This window comes from Castor canadensis, chromosome 15 (assembly GCF_047511655.1).
Source record: "Castor canadensis chromosome 15, mCasCan1.hap1v2, whole genome shotgun sequence".
In the NCBI taxonomy this organism is placed as follows: Eukaryota; Metazoa; Chordata; class Mammalia; order Rodentia; family Castoridae; genus Castor; species Castor canadensis.
In genome coordinates, this window is record NC_133400.1 from 916,755 (window position 1) to 933,552 (window position 16,798).

Here is a 16,798-nt window from a genome sequence, read left to right on the forward strand (position 1 = left end):
CAGAGAAACTTGTCTTGCCACTGCCCTGTGGAGGTAAAGGGGACCACACCCAGTCACAGGCGCTGGGTGTCTCCCTTTCCTCATTCCCTCAGCAGAGAGTCAGGATTCTGGATGTCTGGACCCCAGGAGCCCCTCTACCAGGGATGGGTGGAGGTTGGAGCCCCAGACAGGGACACACTGGGGTCTGGGTTGGGCCCCAGTAATGATGGTCTGCTTCTCCTCACACTTCCTTTCTCTGTTCCCACCTGTCTCTGCCTCACCCCCACTACTTGGGCCTCCATCCATGGCTGGTGGCTCATACCCCCTGCCCCCCACCTGTTCTTGGCCAGGACCAAAGAGAACGGGTCAGACCGTGACCCACTGCACCCTGACCACCTCAGCAAGAGGCCCTGCACCCTGAGCCCCGCCCAGCGCTGCAGCCCCAGCAATGGGCTGCCCCACCCCACGCCGTCCCCACACTACCGCCTCGAGGACATGGCCATGGTCCACCATTTCCGAGACGCCTACCGACACCCTGACCCCCGGGAGCTACGGGAGCGCCACCGGCAGCTTGGTGAGCAGTGCTCTGGATCTCAGTGTGGACATGAATGGCTGGGTGCCTGTGCAAGTCCGTGTGCATGTGCAAATCTGTGTGTGCGAGTCCGTGTGCATGTGCAAATCTGTGCATGAAAGTCCGTGTGCATGTGCAAATCTGTGCGTGTAAGTCCGTGTGCATGTGCAAATCTGTGCATGAAAGTCCGTGTGCATGTGCAAATCTGTGGGTGCAAGTCCGTGTGCATGTGCAAATCTGTGCGTGCAAGTCCGTGTGCATGTGCAAATCTGTGCATGAAAGTCCGTGTGCATGCACCTTGAGTACATGTGGTCTGCATAGCATGTGCACATGTGCGGGGTGGAGGTGGGGGTGCAAGCTGCCTGCCAGCAGCTGTGAGTACCTAAACTCTGGGGGACACTCTGACACTGCCTTCTGACCTGGTTTGTCCAGGAAGGAAAGGAATAGAAGCTGGAAGCTGCCCCAGTCTCGAGGGCAGATATCTTTCTCAGCCCTCTCTGAGAGAGCAGCCTGATGTCCCCGCCTTGTACTCTCTGGACCTGGAGGCCCCTTCCTTCCTTAGGGACAGCGGGTGACTAGAAAGACTCTATCTGGGGCCCAGAGTCCACTGTACACCCCAACCCCAGGCTGAGCAGCCTTGGGCCTGGAACAGTTGAGGGCAGAGGCTCCAAGCAGATCTTAGTGATCCCCACAGTGCATCTTCAGGCAGGCCTCTCTGTACCTCAGTTTCCTCCCCGTCACTCAGCTCAAAAGAAGTCATTTAAGGACTGGGGACATTGATGCAGAGCCTGGCCAGGCACAGAGTGTACCTAGAACTTTGTGCCTCAACCCACCCCACACCCACACCAGACACGGAGAGGGCAATGATTAGCCACAGTCACAGCCCCCAACCTTCCCCTGACCCCCACGGTCTGACTGGCCGGGCCCTCCTGGATGCTGGCTCAAGGAGTCGATTGGTCCAGCCCCCAGGTACTGGGAGGAGAGTCCAGAAGCAGTCAACCCTAATAGGGTCCCAGAGCAAGGTCAGTGGAGGCCTTGCCTGTTCAAGGCCATCCCCCCACCCCCATACTGCGGAAGCTTCCAGGGACTGAGCCCAGGCAGCAGGTGACAGCTCTGGCTCCTAGGCTGGGTCAGACAGGTGCTAATTCCCACCCGCTTCTGCTAATGCAAAAATAAACGCCAGCTGTCGGCCGAGCTCAGCCTCTATTTTGGTTGGGGCATTGGGTGCAGGTTGTGTGGACAGTCAGGGAGGGTGTCAGACAGCCGCTGGGGCCGCCACCTCCCCACCCTATCGCGATTTGAAGGAGGCATTTCAGGTTTGAGAGCTAGGAGATCTTTAGGGCTGAAGGCAGTTTAGAAAAGAAGCCTGGGCCTCAGGGAGATGAGTCAGTGTAGGGTCATGGGCACAGATTGGGGGAATACAACAACGAGGAGGACAATGACAACTGGAAGTGTTTGATATTTCAGGAAACCCATAGGGGAGGTCACCGAGGGGGGGCCAGATGTGAACCATGACTGTCCCCTACTCCCCCCAGCTCCCCTTCGGCCCCTGAGTCTCACCGCCAGTGCTGAGGGCACAGCTCCAGCCTGGCCAGCTTGGGGGCACAGGCTTCCTGTGTGGTATCAGGCAAACAGTCCCTCGCCAGCCTTGGTTTCCTCCTCTGTGAAATGGGGATGGTGACAGACCCTCCCTTCAGGGCTAGGGAAAGGGCAAGGGAAATAGGCATTCCGCAGAGCCCCGATAGGGATCCTTTGAGTTTACCAGATCAGCGTGGGGCTCAGCACCCCACACGCTTACTGTGCACATGATCCTGAGAGTCTTTGAACTTCCAGAAGGTAATCAGTGTAGGGAAGATGACAGTCCCAGGGCCCATAGGGAATGGGCATCTTGGCTTCTGATCCCACCGTCTGCCTGCAGAGCTGACCTGAGATTGTACTTGGTCTAGTGACTGTCCAGACCACAGCTCAGTCTGAGGACACAGAGATGAACGGGACCCACTGTCCTGCCCTGCAGAGCTGTTACAGCCTGTTGGGAGGAAATAACCCTCACTTAAGAAACGACCAGAGCCAGGAGCCTGTGCTCACGCCTGTAATCCCAGCTACTCGGAGGTTGAGCTCAAGAGGATGTAGTTTGAGACCAGCCTGGGAAAATAGTTTGCAAGACCCCATCTCCAGAATAACCAGAGCGAAATGGACTGGAACTGTGGCTCAAGTGATCGAGCTCCTGCTTTGCTAGTGCAAAGTCCTGAGTTCAAACCTCAGTCCCACCAAAAAAAGAGACATGTGGTACCCAAGGAATTCTGAGGACTCTGGGCTATTGTGGAGAGGGCCTATGGCCTGGGCTTTGACAGATGCATAGGAGTACAGCTCTCTGAGAGGAAGTCATAAGCATACAATGAAGTCAGGCAGCCACAAGAAGACCCTGAGGCTGCCAGGCAGTGATAGACCCTCCAAGTGAGGGCTGGAGTAGCTTCTTGGCAGTAGGAGAAAAAAAAAAAAATGAAGGGCTGGAGTTGGAGGCCAGGAGGCAGGAGGAGTGGCCAAGGCCAGAGCTAGGAAATGGCCCTTCCTCCCAAGTGCTGGGCTGGTTCCTGGCACACACACCCTGCCCCTCTGTGGGCAGAGGGTTAGTACCCAGGGTCTCCTGCCCCACCCTCTCTTCCCATGGTGGGCACAGCCCGTGGTAGGACCTGGGGAATATAGGGCAGGAATTGAAGGGAGGAGGATCACACCTGGAAGCAGGGGTGGGGCCTGGGGTGGGGGTGGGGCCTATGAAGCAGGAGGCGTGGCCTGGGAGTTGGGTGGGGCTTTGGCACGTGGGCAGGGCCTTACTTGGGGCGGGGCCTAAGCATTCTCTCCTCCTACAGCGGTGCCTGGGTCGCGGCAGGAAGAAGTGATTGACCACAGGCTTACAGAGCGCGAGTGGGCCGAGGAGTGGAAGCACCTCAACAACGTGAGTGTCCAGCAGGGCTCGTAGCTCACAGCCACTACTACCTGGGTCTCTGCTGACCGTGGGCCTGAGGCTGCTGGAGCAACAGCACTGAGTGTGGGCTCCTTTGGGTTCAGCAGCCTGTCTGGACCCACCCAGGCCCCATCTGGCCATCCGTCTCTTTATGTTAACCCCACTGTCCATTGCAGGCCTGTCCAGGTGCTATGGAAGAAACAGCAAAAAAGGCCCCAGGGCCCTACACATAGGCCAGCCCTCTTCCACATTACTTCCTGCTCAGTGGCTCTCCAGAGCAGAGCCCCAGTCTTGCAGGACTTTGGGGAAAGTAGTCTGGGACCCCTTTTGCAGCAGGACGTCCCTGCCCTGAGTTCAGTCCAAGTGGGCAGAGGCCCACCACCCTGTCCTACAAGGGGCCACTGGGCATCATCCCTCAACCCCCTTCCTTCTTGGAAAGAAAAGAAGGCAGGTTGTCTTCAGAGAGGTAAAGCGAGTCCCAGGCACCCTCTCTGTATCTAAACAGGCTTCTGTGTGAGCCTGGTGCCCATGGAGGCTGGGGCCCCCAGGCCTGGGCCAGTGCACCATCTGGAGCCCCAGCCTCAGGTGCTCTGCTGTCCGGGCCTCCTGAGGGCTGAAGGCTTTGCTGCCCACCTGCAGCTCCTGAATTGCATCATGGACATGGTGGAGAAGACTAGGCGGTCACTCACTGTGCTGCGCCGGTGCCAGGAGGCGGACCGCGAGGAGCTCAACCACTGGATCCGGCGCTATAGCGACGCTGAGGACAGCAAGAAGGGTCCCACACCCACCGCAACCCGGCCCCTCAACAGCTGTAGTGGTTCTGAGGGGTCTCAGATAGGTGTGCTCTGAGGAAGGGTGTGGGGAGCCTGCATGGGTAGCAGGGGTGGCCGGCCCTGCACAGGTGCCTTGGTACAGCACTAACACCCAGGAAACCAGGCCATCATTCAGACAGTACAATAAAACTCACACGGAGCCAGGTATGGTGGCTCAAGTCTATAATCCCAGCTACTTAGGAGTGGACGTTAGGAGCGTCGTGGTGTGAGACCAGCCCAGGCAAAAAGTTTGTGAGACCTCATCTCAGTCATTAAAAAACTGGGCACAATAGTGCATACTTGTCATCCCAGCTACACAGGAAGTGGAAATAGAAGGATCTCAGTCCAGGACAGCCAGGGCATAAAGTGAGACCATACCTCAAAATAAGCAAAGCAAAAGGAGCTTGGGAATAGCTCAAATGGTAGAGTGTCTTCTAGCAAGTGTGAGGTCCTGAGTTCAAACCCCAGTGCCTCCAAAAAAAACCAACAAAATAGTTTTGGTCGAAAGGAGGTGCCCTTTGCATGCACCCAGACTGTTAGGAAGCTTAGAGCTTCCAGGGTCTGGTGGGCAGGGACTCAAGGAGAGGCCTTCAAGGGTTTTTGTTCACCCACTTCAGTGGTAACAGCAGAGACCAGAGAAGACCCTGGATGTGCCCAGCTCCCAGTCTGAATCCACATCCATTAGCTGCCCCTTGCTGCCCCTGATGCAGGGTCTCCAACCCATGGACCCCTGGGAAACCCCTTCCCCAATGAAAATACATTCCCTGCCCTCAGGCCTCTGCCATGGTGAAAGGGAGCCCCAGTGTGGGAGAGGGAGCTAATGGCTCCATTCTGTGCATGACACCAGCCTCCTGTGTTTCAGATGCCCACCGGGAGTTCATGCCTAGGACCCTCTCTGGCTACATGCCTGAGGAGATCTGGAGGAAGGCCGGTGAGTGGGGATGTGAGGACGGACCTGGGGACAGAGCTGTGGGTGGCCGGAGACCCTCACCCTCCCTGCAGTGAGGAGCACCCAGCTACACCCAGGGCTCAGCTGGCTCTACATGCAGCAAAGCTCGCAGGGCTGTGCGTGCCCAGCCACAGTCAGGAGGGAGCCCAGGCAGACAGACAGACACACACACACGTTCAAATCTCAAATGCTGGTCCCGTGGTGGACAGACTCAGGAACAGAACAGGACCTGAGGGCACGAGGAAGACAGGCACCCACTTGGGCAGAGGCAGTACAGAAAGGAAGTGGGGTGGGCATATTTTGAGCTCTGGTGGATTCGGTGTGAAGTGTAAGGAAGAGAGGATTCAGAATCTCAAGAGTGAGAGAAGGCAGGGTCCCGGGCTGGCGATGGAGTGAGGGGTTGTGGGCAGGGTGAGGCTGGGGGGCAGGAGGCAGGCTTAAACCCCGACCTGGATGGGAAGGTGGGATCCTCACTCACTTGGCCATCCCTTCACCTTGTGTGGCCCCACGGCTGGGCCTTGTGAGACCTTTGCTAACATCCATGCAGAGTCGCACAGTGATGGGGCTGCTGTCCATCAGATTTGGAGGCTCCAGGCCTTGCTAGCAGCTCAGCTCACCCCCAGTGTACAGATGCTCAGACAGGAGGCTCCTGGGGGTGTCTCAACACCCTCAAATGAGAACCCTGCTTAATGCTGCCTTACTCCCCTAGGGCTGATTCTCAGTAGCCTCCCTCACACCATTGCAAGGGCAGTCCAACCAGATAAACCAAAGCAGGCCTCACAGGCCTTGGAGGGAGTTTATCAGGGACTCATGGAGGGCAGGAGGGTCATTTACAAAGCTGAGCCACACAGGACAGTCAGTGTGGACGCTTGTCATGGAGCTCGGCTCAGCCCTGACCCTCCAAGCAAACCAGTGGTGGGTGTAAGGTCCCCAGGTGGCTTCAGGGTCTCTTCCACCCCAGTGGCAATGCAGCCTAGCTCCTCTGGCTAGCACTGCAGGGCTCACTTCTGCTGGGCTGCTCTGTGCTGCCCCGGGGTGGATCAAGATGAAGTCAAAGCTGCAGAGCTGTGGTTCTCAAAGCAGGTCCTGCACAATACCAACCTGCCTGGAACATGGTAAAATGCAGATTTTCCCCTGACCTGCTGGGTCAGACTCTGAGGGTGGGCCTGGCACTTATCCTCCAGGGGCGTCTACACCCCCCAGAGTGAGAACCATTACAGAAGCAAACTCACCATGCTGAGTCTGTTCCTCATGACCACGCTTGCACACATGTGTCTGGGACACACATGTTCACTGCATACCTGTCAGCACAGGCCTAAGAGTTACTCCCATGTGTACACACACTTGGCAGGTGGCAGACGTGCACACAGCTACACCCAAGGTCCTGCCCCAGATTGTGGGTGCAAGAGGCTTACAGACCCGGGTGCCTCTGTGACCACAGGTTCCACGTGACCGCTGGTCCACCTGTGTGTTTTGCAGAGGAAGCTGTGAATGAGGTGAAGCGGCAGGCGATGTCAGAGCTGCAGAAAGCCGTGTCCGATGCAGAGCGCAAAGCCCATGAGCTCATCACCACAGAGCGCGCCAAGATGGAGCGGGCCCTGGCAGAGGCCAAGCGGCAGGCCTCAGAGGATGCCCTGACTGTCATCAACCAGCAGGAGGACTCCAGTGAGGTAGGGCTGCTGGCCACTCCCACACTCTGTTCCCTGTCTCCTGGTCCACTGTGGTCTGATCCAGGCTTGATCACACCTGAGCTGGAGCCCAGCAGCTATGCAACCTCAGAGCTGTATGAGTTGTCCCCACTTGGTGCCCATCATGGCTGTCACAGGTGGCATGCAGCAGGCACACTGTCAGCTCAGACGTGGCCTGGAGATATCATGTGGGCCTCCCCATCCCATAGATGTAGAAACTGAAGGTCCAGAGAGTAGGAATCTTGCCCAAGGCCCAGGCCCCGGCTTGTTCTGGGGCCTTTATTCCACCTCAGCCTGCTGGTGCCGACCCCCATATTCTTCTTTATCTTGTGAAAGCAGGCGGTTCAAGGAGACTCGTAGGACCCTCACTAGGCTCCTGGCAGACAGGTGGCAGGTGCTTGATGAATGGGAAGGTTGTGAGAGCTATGATCCCATGTGCCAGGCATCTGGGTGCAGGGCTCCATCCAGCTGGACAGGTGCAGAAGGACTCTGTCCAGCCCGTCTACTCCTGTCCAAGAAGAACTCAGGCCGCAGAGATGGGAGGGAGTAGGAGAGTCCTGAGCTGCCCTCTGGAAAGGGACAGGTCTCCAGACCCCTGCATGGACCTCTGGCTGGGCTGGCCCCAGGGCTGGGAGGAGATGGGAAGAAGAGGGGAGTGAGGGTACAAAGGGATGGATGGATCCCTTCAATTCTTGCATCCATGCCCCAGCTCTTGCAACAAACAGCTATGGAGAAGCAGCCAGAACAAGAACACAAATCTCAGAGCTGGCAGGAAAGGGAGGAGAAAGAAAGACCCCAACATGGAAGGGCAGCATTGGGCACTTCAGGAGCCGGCGGGGGTCAGGGAATGCCTCAGAGGCAGGTGACAGCTAAGTGGACTGGAGGAAGGAAGCGAGGGGCCGACAGGTGTTACTGCTGCCATCTGCAGAGGGGCAGCGAGGCCAGCGTGAGCTGGGGACACAGGCAGTGGTGGGACTAGAGGCTTTGGGAGCCAAATAGGGACATGGACTTTGACTTCTGGGACAGGTTCGACCTCCTACAAAACTCCCATTGGCCCCAAGAGGAAATGCACTGTTAGGAAAAGGTGACCTGCTCTGTCACCACCCCTTCCTAAAACACTGCCCAGCAGGTGGTCTTCTGCCCCCAGCTGCCCCCAGGGGCCATGGAGTTCCAGGGTTTTCTCTAGGTGGAATCTCGGAGGCTGTGGGTGGGCATGCGCTTCCCCATCCTGCAGCAGGCTGGGTACTTGGGCATTTGGGGTCTGGCCCACCCTGACCATACCCTTTAACCACCCCCCATCCAGAGCTGCTGGAACTGCGGGCGCAAGGCCAGTGAGACGTGCAGTGGCTGCAACGCAGCTCGCTACTGCGGGTCCTTCTGCCAGCACAAGGACTGGGAGAAGCACCACCACGTGTGTGGCCAGAGCCTGCAGGGCCCAGCAGCTGCAGTGGCTGACCCGCTGCCTGGCCAGCCCGATGCCACCGCCAGCCCCAGTGAGGCCGGCTCTGCGGGACCCTCTCGCCCCTGCTCCCCTGGCCCACCCGGCCCGCTGGACACCACCGTGCCCCGCTGACCCCCACTAGACCCTGATGCCCAGTCCATGGATGCCGGTGCCCCGCGGACCTACTGGCCCCAGCCCCGGCCTGCCACCCGCCTGGCCCTGTGGAGCCACGGCTGGAGCCTCTGCTGCTACTGCTTCTCTCCAAAAGAAATCACAGAACCGACGCAAATGCATCCACGCAGCCTCCTCAGCTACCTGACAGTCCACGCCACGACCTCCAGCAGCCTCTGCAAGCATCCCCGGAAATGCCACCCCTGCAGACGGTGCAGCGCCCCGGAGGCGTGGCTGACTCTGCCCACTGTCTGTCCATCCCTGTTTCTTTTTTTTTCTCTCTGTCTTTTCTGTCTCTCTCTGTGTCTCTTTCATCTCTTTTTCTCTACCTATTTCTTTCTCCTCCTCTCTCTCTCTCTCTCTCTCTCTCTCTGATTTCCACACACTTTCCCTATAATGAAAAAAGTCTAATTGGTGGCTTTTATTTTCAGTGAAGAATTTTGGAATTTTGTTTTGTTAGCAAAAGAGCTACTCAAAAATGGACAAAAAAGACTGCGGAATTCTCCCCTATCCTTACTGAAAAGGGAAAAGAAACTGATTTCATGGCCTGAGTCCTCATTTCCTGCGTCTCCAGCCCACCCAGGGGGCTTGGATGACAAGGCAGAGGCCGAGAGGAAGATTTCAATTTCCAACTTGAAGCATTTTTGGTTTCAGGTTTTTGTTTTTTTTTACTTTGATGTCAAACTCTTTGGCTTTAAGTAAAAATCCAAAAAGTTTTTTTAAGACAAAACAAAAAGCAAAGGAAGCATACCGTAAACTACCTTGCTAGCTAGCCAGCCAAGGATACCAGACACACCTCTGCTCCAAAGGAGATCCAAAAAAGCAAACACAAGAAATCAAAATCCAAAAGTTTTTGTCACTGCCAAAGCGTTTTTTCACTGGTTCTACTCCATCTTGGGTTTGTTTAGATGTTGGTCTTTTTTTATTTTGGTGTTGGTTTTGTTTGGGGGTGTTGGGATTTGGGGGTCTGGAGAGTTTGGCCCAAGAAGGAACGGCCTTTGGTTTCTTTTCAACTAGTGAGCAGCGCCCCTGCTGGTGAAAGCAGTGAGCAGCACAGCGGCCGCGAACCCTGAGTCATGGTAAGCCCAGGCGTCCCCATTTGCAGGGGACTCACCTCCACCTGTCCTCACACCCTGTGTGACTTTCCACATTTCATTTTTCCACTTGTGGGGGAAAAAAAGTGCTAAAGTGTTCTTCCCAGAGAGAGCATAATTCCTAATCAAAACTGTGACAATCTTTTGGATTGATTCTTGACTGCTTTTCAACATGAGGGAGGAGACAGCAACAGCTCCTGCAAATCCCACGTCTTGGTGTTTCCTCCTCTACCTCTGCTCTCCACGCCCCACCCACCTCCGTCTTAGCCCCATCACCAGCCAACCCCAGTGTCTCGCTGGCTACTTTCCTTTTGTCTAAACTTTGGCAGAAAAAAAAGAAAAGAAAAGAAAAAAAAAAACCAGAAAAAAACCCATAAACGAAAGCAGTCAGCCCTCACCTCACCTTGAAGACTCGTGCTCAGCTGTACATAACCCTGCGTCTGTCTGGTTGCCCCTCGAGCCTGTGTCTCCAGCCCTGGGAGCGACAGGTGATGTTTTCTGTCAGACGTTTTCCCACACTCCAGCCTTTGCCCACCCTGCCCTCCACCCATTTGACTCCCTCAACGACTCCAGGAGGACATGAAGGAAGGAGATTCACACCTGTACAGGATGGAAGAGCAAATGTGACAGACACTTTTGTGCTTTTTATACAGAGCTCCAAGACTAGAGTGCAATACAGGGTGGTCAGCGACTGAACTGGGTCCAGGGGGCCCCACCCGGAGCAAGGAGTCCTGGCGTGCGTTAATGTGAATGTATATAGTATTTGCAGAGGTCCAAATGATGCTATCCACGATGATGGTCACACAGAGGACATGTTTGCCAAATAAAAAGAAATTAAGAGAAACCACAGAAGTATGTGACATTTAGGAAATAGATTTTCAAAGAAATCTGAACTGTGACCCCATGGGGAGTGATGGCTTCTTTGGCGGCTGTTACTTCTTCACAGCTGTAAAGTTCATTTTGTGAGTGTTAAAAGAAAGTGTCCTGTCAGGCAACACCAACCCAGTGCCACCCACGACCGAGCCTGGCAGTGGTAGCCTCACTCGGAAGGCCAAGGTAGATCTCTGTTATCCTCTGAAGGTCCCCAGGGCTGTGGCCCCTCCAGCCAGTAGAGGTTGCTTCTGTGGGTTTCAGAGAATTGAAGACTGGTGTGGGATTTCTGCTTGCGATTAGATGTGGAGACCAGCCCGTTCTTTGTTGTCTGATTTTTTCCCAAGCACTGAGCCTGCTGAAATGCAGAGTCGCCAGGCCTGTGCCTGTCCCTGCCTCCCTCAGAGAGAGCCAGCCCTGGACTCTCCTCCCACCTCCAACCCACATGGCCCTGGCCCTACACAGCCCTCTGGACCATTCCAAGTAGGCAGGGCACTTGGCTGCGGGTTGCAAAGGGCCAGGAGGTGGTGGGCACTGTGTTCATGGATGAAAATAAAGCTGGGCTCCCAGGCGTTTTGTGTGCTGGTGCACCATGGTCTCTGGAGATGCCTGACCTGGATGTTGCTGTAATCTGGGTGATGAGTCCCCAGCCTGCTGCCCTGAAGATCCATGTTCCTGGTATCAGCACTGGAGGGGCCCACTCCCTGGTAGACACAGGTCTGAGGGGATCTGGGAGGACCCACCAGTTTGCTCTGCACACAGACAACCCCTCCTCTTCCTCCTCCCTGTGTCCCTGGTTGGAGACAAACAGGCCTACCAGAGATAGCACAGTGCTGCCCAGCCAGAACTCCCCCTACCTGTCGGGAAGGTGTTGCCCCTCAAGATAGCTGTCAGTGCCATTTTTCCAGAGTGAGTTCCCTGTGCATGAAGGAGGCTTGTCTAGCAGAACACAGAAACAAAGGGTAACAGGCTGGCCAGGGCCCTAAAAGATGGCACCCTGGTGGCCAAGGGTTCTACAGAATCAGGGTAGCAACTAGGCGGGACAAGGCCTTGCAGTGGGGAGATGCAGGGGACCCCTGGTGTGTACTGCAAGGAGAAGCTGTAGGCAGGTGTCAGCCAGGCGACCTAAGATAAGGCAAGGAGGTATGGATCCAGGCCCTGGAGCCCTGAGATGCTGCGGGTTGCTGTGCTTGGGCTCCATCCCGCCAAAGACAGAAGAACCAAACAGGTGCCCATAGCTCTGGGGAGGGATGAGGCTCACCTTCCGTGTTGGGAGTTGCCCCACCATGGTCATGACCGTCACACACTCATGGTTTCACCCTTCAGTCTGCATATATGTGGAGGCATCTGTGTTTCTCATGTCAGACAAAGAGGGGTCTACACTGAAGGGTCTGGGGAGAGTGGACCCCATCCCTGCCTCCTGCTCAGAGCCCTCCCACTACCTCCACAAGCTGACAGACCACTGGCTCACCTTTGAGTACAAGGCTGTGCCTCCTGCAGACCACTGCAAACACACAAACCAAATGCTGTACAGGTGCAGCTTTCAAAGAGCCTTGCGCCCTTAAATCCCAAACCAAAATGGCAGCTTTACCCCACATTCTGAGGCCAAAGCTAAGATAGGAAGGCCAAGCAAGGTGGACAGGAGGCATTCAAAGCTCCCTATCCCCCAAAGCCCAGCCCAGGGACACAGGGCACACGGGACAGATGAACGATAGATGCTAACCCCAGGCGCCTCTCTTGGAAAAAGACCCTGGAGTGTGTGTCCACTCCTCCCACCCCTTTTCTCATCTTCCTGCCCTACCCTGGGTGGACCCAGCCTGGCTTTCCCCTGAGAGGGGCTCACACTGCAGCCACCCCCCCACCCCCAGCCCTACTGCCTGCCAGGGGCACACAGCAAGAGAAGCCAGCTTTCCAGGAAAGCCTGAGAAGAGTTTGCCAGCAGGGACACAGGGCCAAGCCCTGAGAGGGTCAGTGATGGGGAGGGGTCATCCCAAGTTCACAGAGGACAGGAATCAGGACAGACACCAAATTTCTTGTTTGCCAGTATTTCCAAATAGCTCCTCAAGCTTACACCAAAGCCCCATCTCTGGCATCCATCTGCCCATTACCCTGCTCCCCCCCAACTTCAGTTATGGATTAATTCCTCTTATAAGTTCATCCTTCTGACTCCTCAGCCATCCCACCCACCTACCCACCCCTTTATCTACTCACTTGCCTCTCCATCCACCCACCTGTCTCCCCCATCAACCCATCCATCCACTCATCCATCCAACCACCCCTCTGTCCTTCCACCCACCTGTCCCTCCATCCACCCATCCTCCCACCCGCCCCTCTGTCCACCCATCCACTCACCTGTCCCTCCAGCCACCATCCAGCTATCTGCACCTGCATTTGTCCATCCATTACACCCTTCCCTGGATGCACACCATGCATCTGACTGCCTTCCAGTCCCACACAGCCATCGCTGGATCCGTCCCCTGACCTTCTCTCCACCCCTGCACCCAGAGCAGCATCACCAGCTTCCTCAGTGTACCAAAGCCACAAGGGCACCCTGGTTTCTCCTGTGACCTGACTGCTTTACCCTGGGCTGGCTCACAGGGAGTGAGGCAGCAGCCCCCTCCCAATACCCCATCAGGCTCAGGCCCAGGCTTGCTCCAAAATACCTGCAGGGACAGAGGAGGCTCTGCTGGGGGCAATGTGGGCAGATTGGACCAGGAGTGTGTTAGGAGGTAGCCAGCACACCTGCTCAGGGGCTCTGCAGAGGTGGCAGTCAGTATAAGTACATCCCTGATGAGGCTCGCCCCCCTTGTCTCCAGGGGTCAGTGCCTAGAGAAGAGGTCCCCAGGAGAGGAGGCAAGTTCAGGCTGGCCTGCCTCCAGATAGAGCAGCATTCCAGGCTCCTCTCCTGAGGGCACTCAGGGTGCCCTTCCTATCTTCTCAGAGTGGGACCCTTTTAATCTGCCCTGACCAAAGTCCACTAATGGTGGTGGGTGTCCCTGTGACCTTGGGGACTGGCCACAGACTCCCTAGCCCTGGGCCTCATTTCACTGCCCTGCCCTGTAGGTCTACTGTATGGGGTCCTTTCTGCATTGAGGCTGGGGAGAACCCCTGGACCCCATCAATGCTGGCAAGACAGGAAGAGAAGGCAGGGAGGAGAATTGAGGTGAGCTGGACTTGGAACCACCTGCTCCTGCAAAAGCCTGGGGCAGCTGGCACCAGTGACAGCAGCCTGCATGAGTCCCCAGGTTCCAGAAAATTCCATCTTGCTTGTTTCTGTTCCTTTTGTTCCCATCCAGCTGGCCCCCGGCGTAGCACCCCAGAGACCCGGAAAAGAGGGACCCAGCATTGTACTCAAGTGCAGCCTGTTCTCTACACACTAAAAAGAAGACATTGGTGCCTCTGCCCCCCACCTGGACAAGGGGGCCAGCCAACCTCTTACTCACCAGCCCTATGCTTGGTGGGCCAAGGGTCAGGCCCAGGGGGTGCGGCCACACACAGCCTGCTGGGAACAGACTCAAAGTTCCACTTCCTCTTTTCCGTTTTCGTTTCCCCAAATTAGCCGGACTGAGAGTGCTGGGCTTTTCTCGTCATGAGAAGCTGCACCCCACAGTCTTCGTTTTCTGTGGGTGCTGTGGCATGCTACCCATCACCCCCTGCTGTCCTGTACGTTTGGCCTGTGGGCACCGTGAGCCACAGTGATCAGATCCACTGTCCATGTAATAAAAAACGTTTGTCAGCACATGGACTTGCCTCTCCTTGGGGCCAGCATCGCCACTTATTCACCAAATACATGGTGGGGCTGTCTGGGCCAAGCAAAAAGGACAGACGCCTCCCTGTGGACAGACAGCAAGGGTGGCCCTGGTGTTGGGCGTGGTGGGGAGGAGGCAGGGCCAGGGCAATGCAACTCCATCCAGCTGCTAACAGTTCTTGGCAGTTGGGTGACCCTTGAACGGTTGTGTGTCCAGGGGGTTCTGGACAACCTCAGACCCCAGAGATGACCTTGGTGGCTTCGATGGCTTGACCCCTATGACATATTCCCCCTGAGGGGTACTCTGAGGACCTAAGGTGACACAGGGAACGTGGGGGAGCCTCTCAGGATGGCACAGGAGACCTAAGAATGGGGAAACAACAGGAAGGTCACCATCTCGGGTTGCTGGGGTGTGCCCCACTCAGAGGCAGGTCCCATCAAGAGTCAGATGCCTGGCCTTGGAGCTCTGGAGGGTGCTGGCAGCTGCCTGGGGGAAGGGGCTATCTTAATACTCAGCCTGACTTGGAACATAGTGTATTTTGAAGGTGTTGTTGAAAAGGCCAGCATGGGGCGCACTGTCCCCAGGCCAGGCACCTGGCAGGAGCCCCACTGGCGCTGGTGTGTCAGTGTCTCAGGACAGCATGGAGTGACAAGGTTTTTCCATTGCAGAGCTGAGCTCAGAGGGGAGGCGGGCCGGGGGCTGGGTCGTGTCCAGCCAGCCTTGGCTTGCATGCAGCCTGCAATGTCCTGCCTCCCACATGGAAGTAAAGGGAAGGAAGGATCCAGACAAGAACCTCAGACACACAGGGAGGTGAAGAGGAGTGTGGGAGAAGCCCACACAGCGGCCTCTCGGGGAGGAGGAGCAGCAGGGAGGCAGCAGCCCAGAGCACAGAGCCCTGGGATGCTGCACACCCTAGTGGGAGCAGCTGTGTGAATCAGGGGGGCGGTTCCAGGCAGATTTCCTTTCTCTAAAGCCCTGGACCCACCCAGAGGAGTCCTTTGCTCATGGGCCTCAGCACAGTGTTCAGTTGGCCCCTTTGGTGATGAGAATAGAATGGGCACAGTGAGGAAGTGGGCAGTCAAGCTATGGGACAGAGGTTGATGACTTGCCTGGGGCTGCAGTGAGCACAACATCGCCCACCTCAGTCCCCTCGGTGGGTGGGAAGAACAGTGGTGAGCTCTGGTACACAATGCAGCTCCACCAGCTGCAGCCTCTGTCTGTCCTCTCCCAGCCCAGATTCCGGGGAAGAGACTCCCTTGTCCAGCTTGGGGTCTTCAGTCACGGAGAAGCACAGCTACAGTTCTGGGGCAGGTGGGTACTCCAGAGGGTCCCTGTGGACAGCTTTTGGGATGTCAGTAAAGGAGAAAAGTGTGCACACCCTGGCCCGTAGGGCAGGTGCAGCCTGAATTAGGCCAGAGCAAAGTGGGGACACCAACCAGGCTTGTTGGTGCCCTGGCAGGAAGGAGAGTGGATGCAGGCCTGCTTCTGCCCTCCAGGGTGGTCGGGGGCAGAGGGGCAGCAGCTTGGGACAGGGAGACCGCTGCAGACTGCCTGCAGGCCGCAAATGTCCACTACCCAATTTGCACATAATTCAGCCACCGAAGCCATGCCTCCCACACGGCGAAGGGGTCAGTTTAAGTGGCTCTCATATAAAGTGGGGACCTGAGGGGATCCATGGGGTGAGCAGAATGTGGGGCGAAGGTTGCAGTCTCTCTCCTGGGCATCCCTGGGCTAGCCCACGCCAAAGCCTTTAGGGGTCCTTTCTGTGCCTGATCCCTTTGTGCCCAGACTCCCACAAGGCCAGCTCCCCCAGAAGGTGGCTTTGGTCTTTCCTGCCCCTGCCCTTGGGTAGCTTGCTTATGCCCAGGTGTGGACTGGGGCTTACTGTTAGAGGTGTGTCTTTGAGTATGGTATATACACTGAGGATCAAGGGGAGACCCTGGTGAACACACCACATGGCTGAGCTGGTGTAGGTGAGGCCCTGCCCTCTCCACACTAGACTCAGCCACACTCCTCTCCATGTGCGTATGCTGGAGGTATGGCCAGTGAGGAGGAGGGGCAGGGTAGGGGGACTGTGGCCTTTGACCTCCCAGCCTGGCAAGCCTGGGTGGGTGTGACCTGCCCAGCTGGGGAGGCCTTCTTCAGTGCTATAGTGGGAGCACCTGGCTTGAGGGAAGGCTTAAAACAGTGAAGGCAAGTGTGCAAAGGCCTTACATGGTCTACCCCCCTCGTCTACCCATGTGGCCCTTCGTAAGCCACACTCTCTTCCCAGCCCCCACGGAGGCCTGGCTTCACACGGTGTCCTCAGACCCTGAGGCCCAGGGGTGGGGGGCCTGGAGCAGGACCCCTCTGGAGCCAAGGGGTGGGGACGGAAAGGAGGAGAAGAATGGGGTAGCTGAGGAAGATGGTGATGAAGACACAAGCTTCTTACTATCCCTGTTGGTGCCAGAGAACTTGGCCATGTCCCCAGTACCTGACTCGGTAGCAGATGAATGTGGAGTGTGGAGGCAGG

At 56.6% G+C, this 16,798-nt stretch overlaps 1 protein-coding gene across 7 annotated transcripts in view; it reads left to right on the forward strand.

Moving 5' to 3' along the window:
* Nucleotides 1-14,268, forward strand: part of Cbfa2t3 (CBFA2/RUNX1 partner transcriptional co-repressor 3) — an 84,509-nt gene extending 70,241 nt beyond the window's left edge. For 6 of the 7 annotated variants that reach the window (XM_074055474.1, XM_020173558.2, XM_020173557.2 and 3 more), the window contains 6 exons: nucleotides 330-553; nucleotides 3,418-3,503; nucleotides 4,152-4,350; nucleotides 5,187-5,255; nucleotides 6,753-6,943; nucleotides 8,265-10,854. In XM_074055474.1, the coding sequence (XP_073911575.1) occupies nucleotides 330-553; nucleotides 3,418-3,503; nucleotides 4,152-4,350; nucleotides 5,187-5,255; nucleotides 6,753-6,943; nucleotides 8,265-8,534 (1,039 nt within the window). In that variant the 3' untranslated portion in view covers nucleotides 8,535-10,854. Of the gene's footprint in view, nucleotides 1-329; nucleotides 554-3,417; nucleotides 3,504-4,151; nucleotides 4,351-5,186; nucleotides 5,256-6,752; nucleotides 6,944-8,264; nucleotides 10,855-13,833 lie in introns of those variants that run through there. The other variant, XR_012441850.1, reaches the window with a different exon arrangement.
* Nucleotides 14,269-16,798: the final 2,530 nt, after the last annotated feature.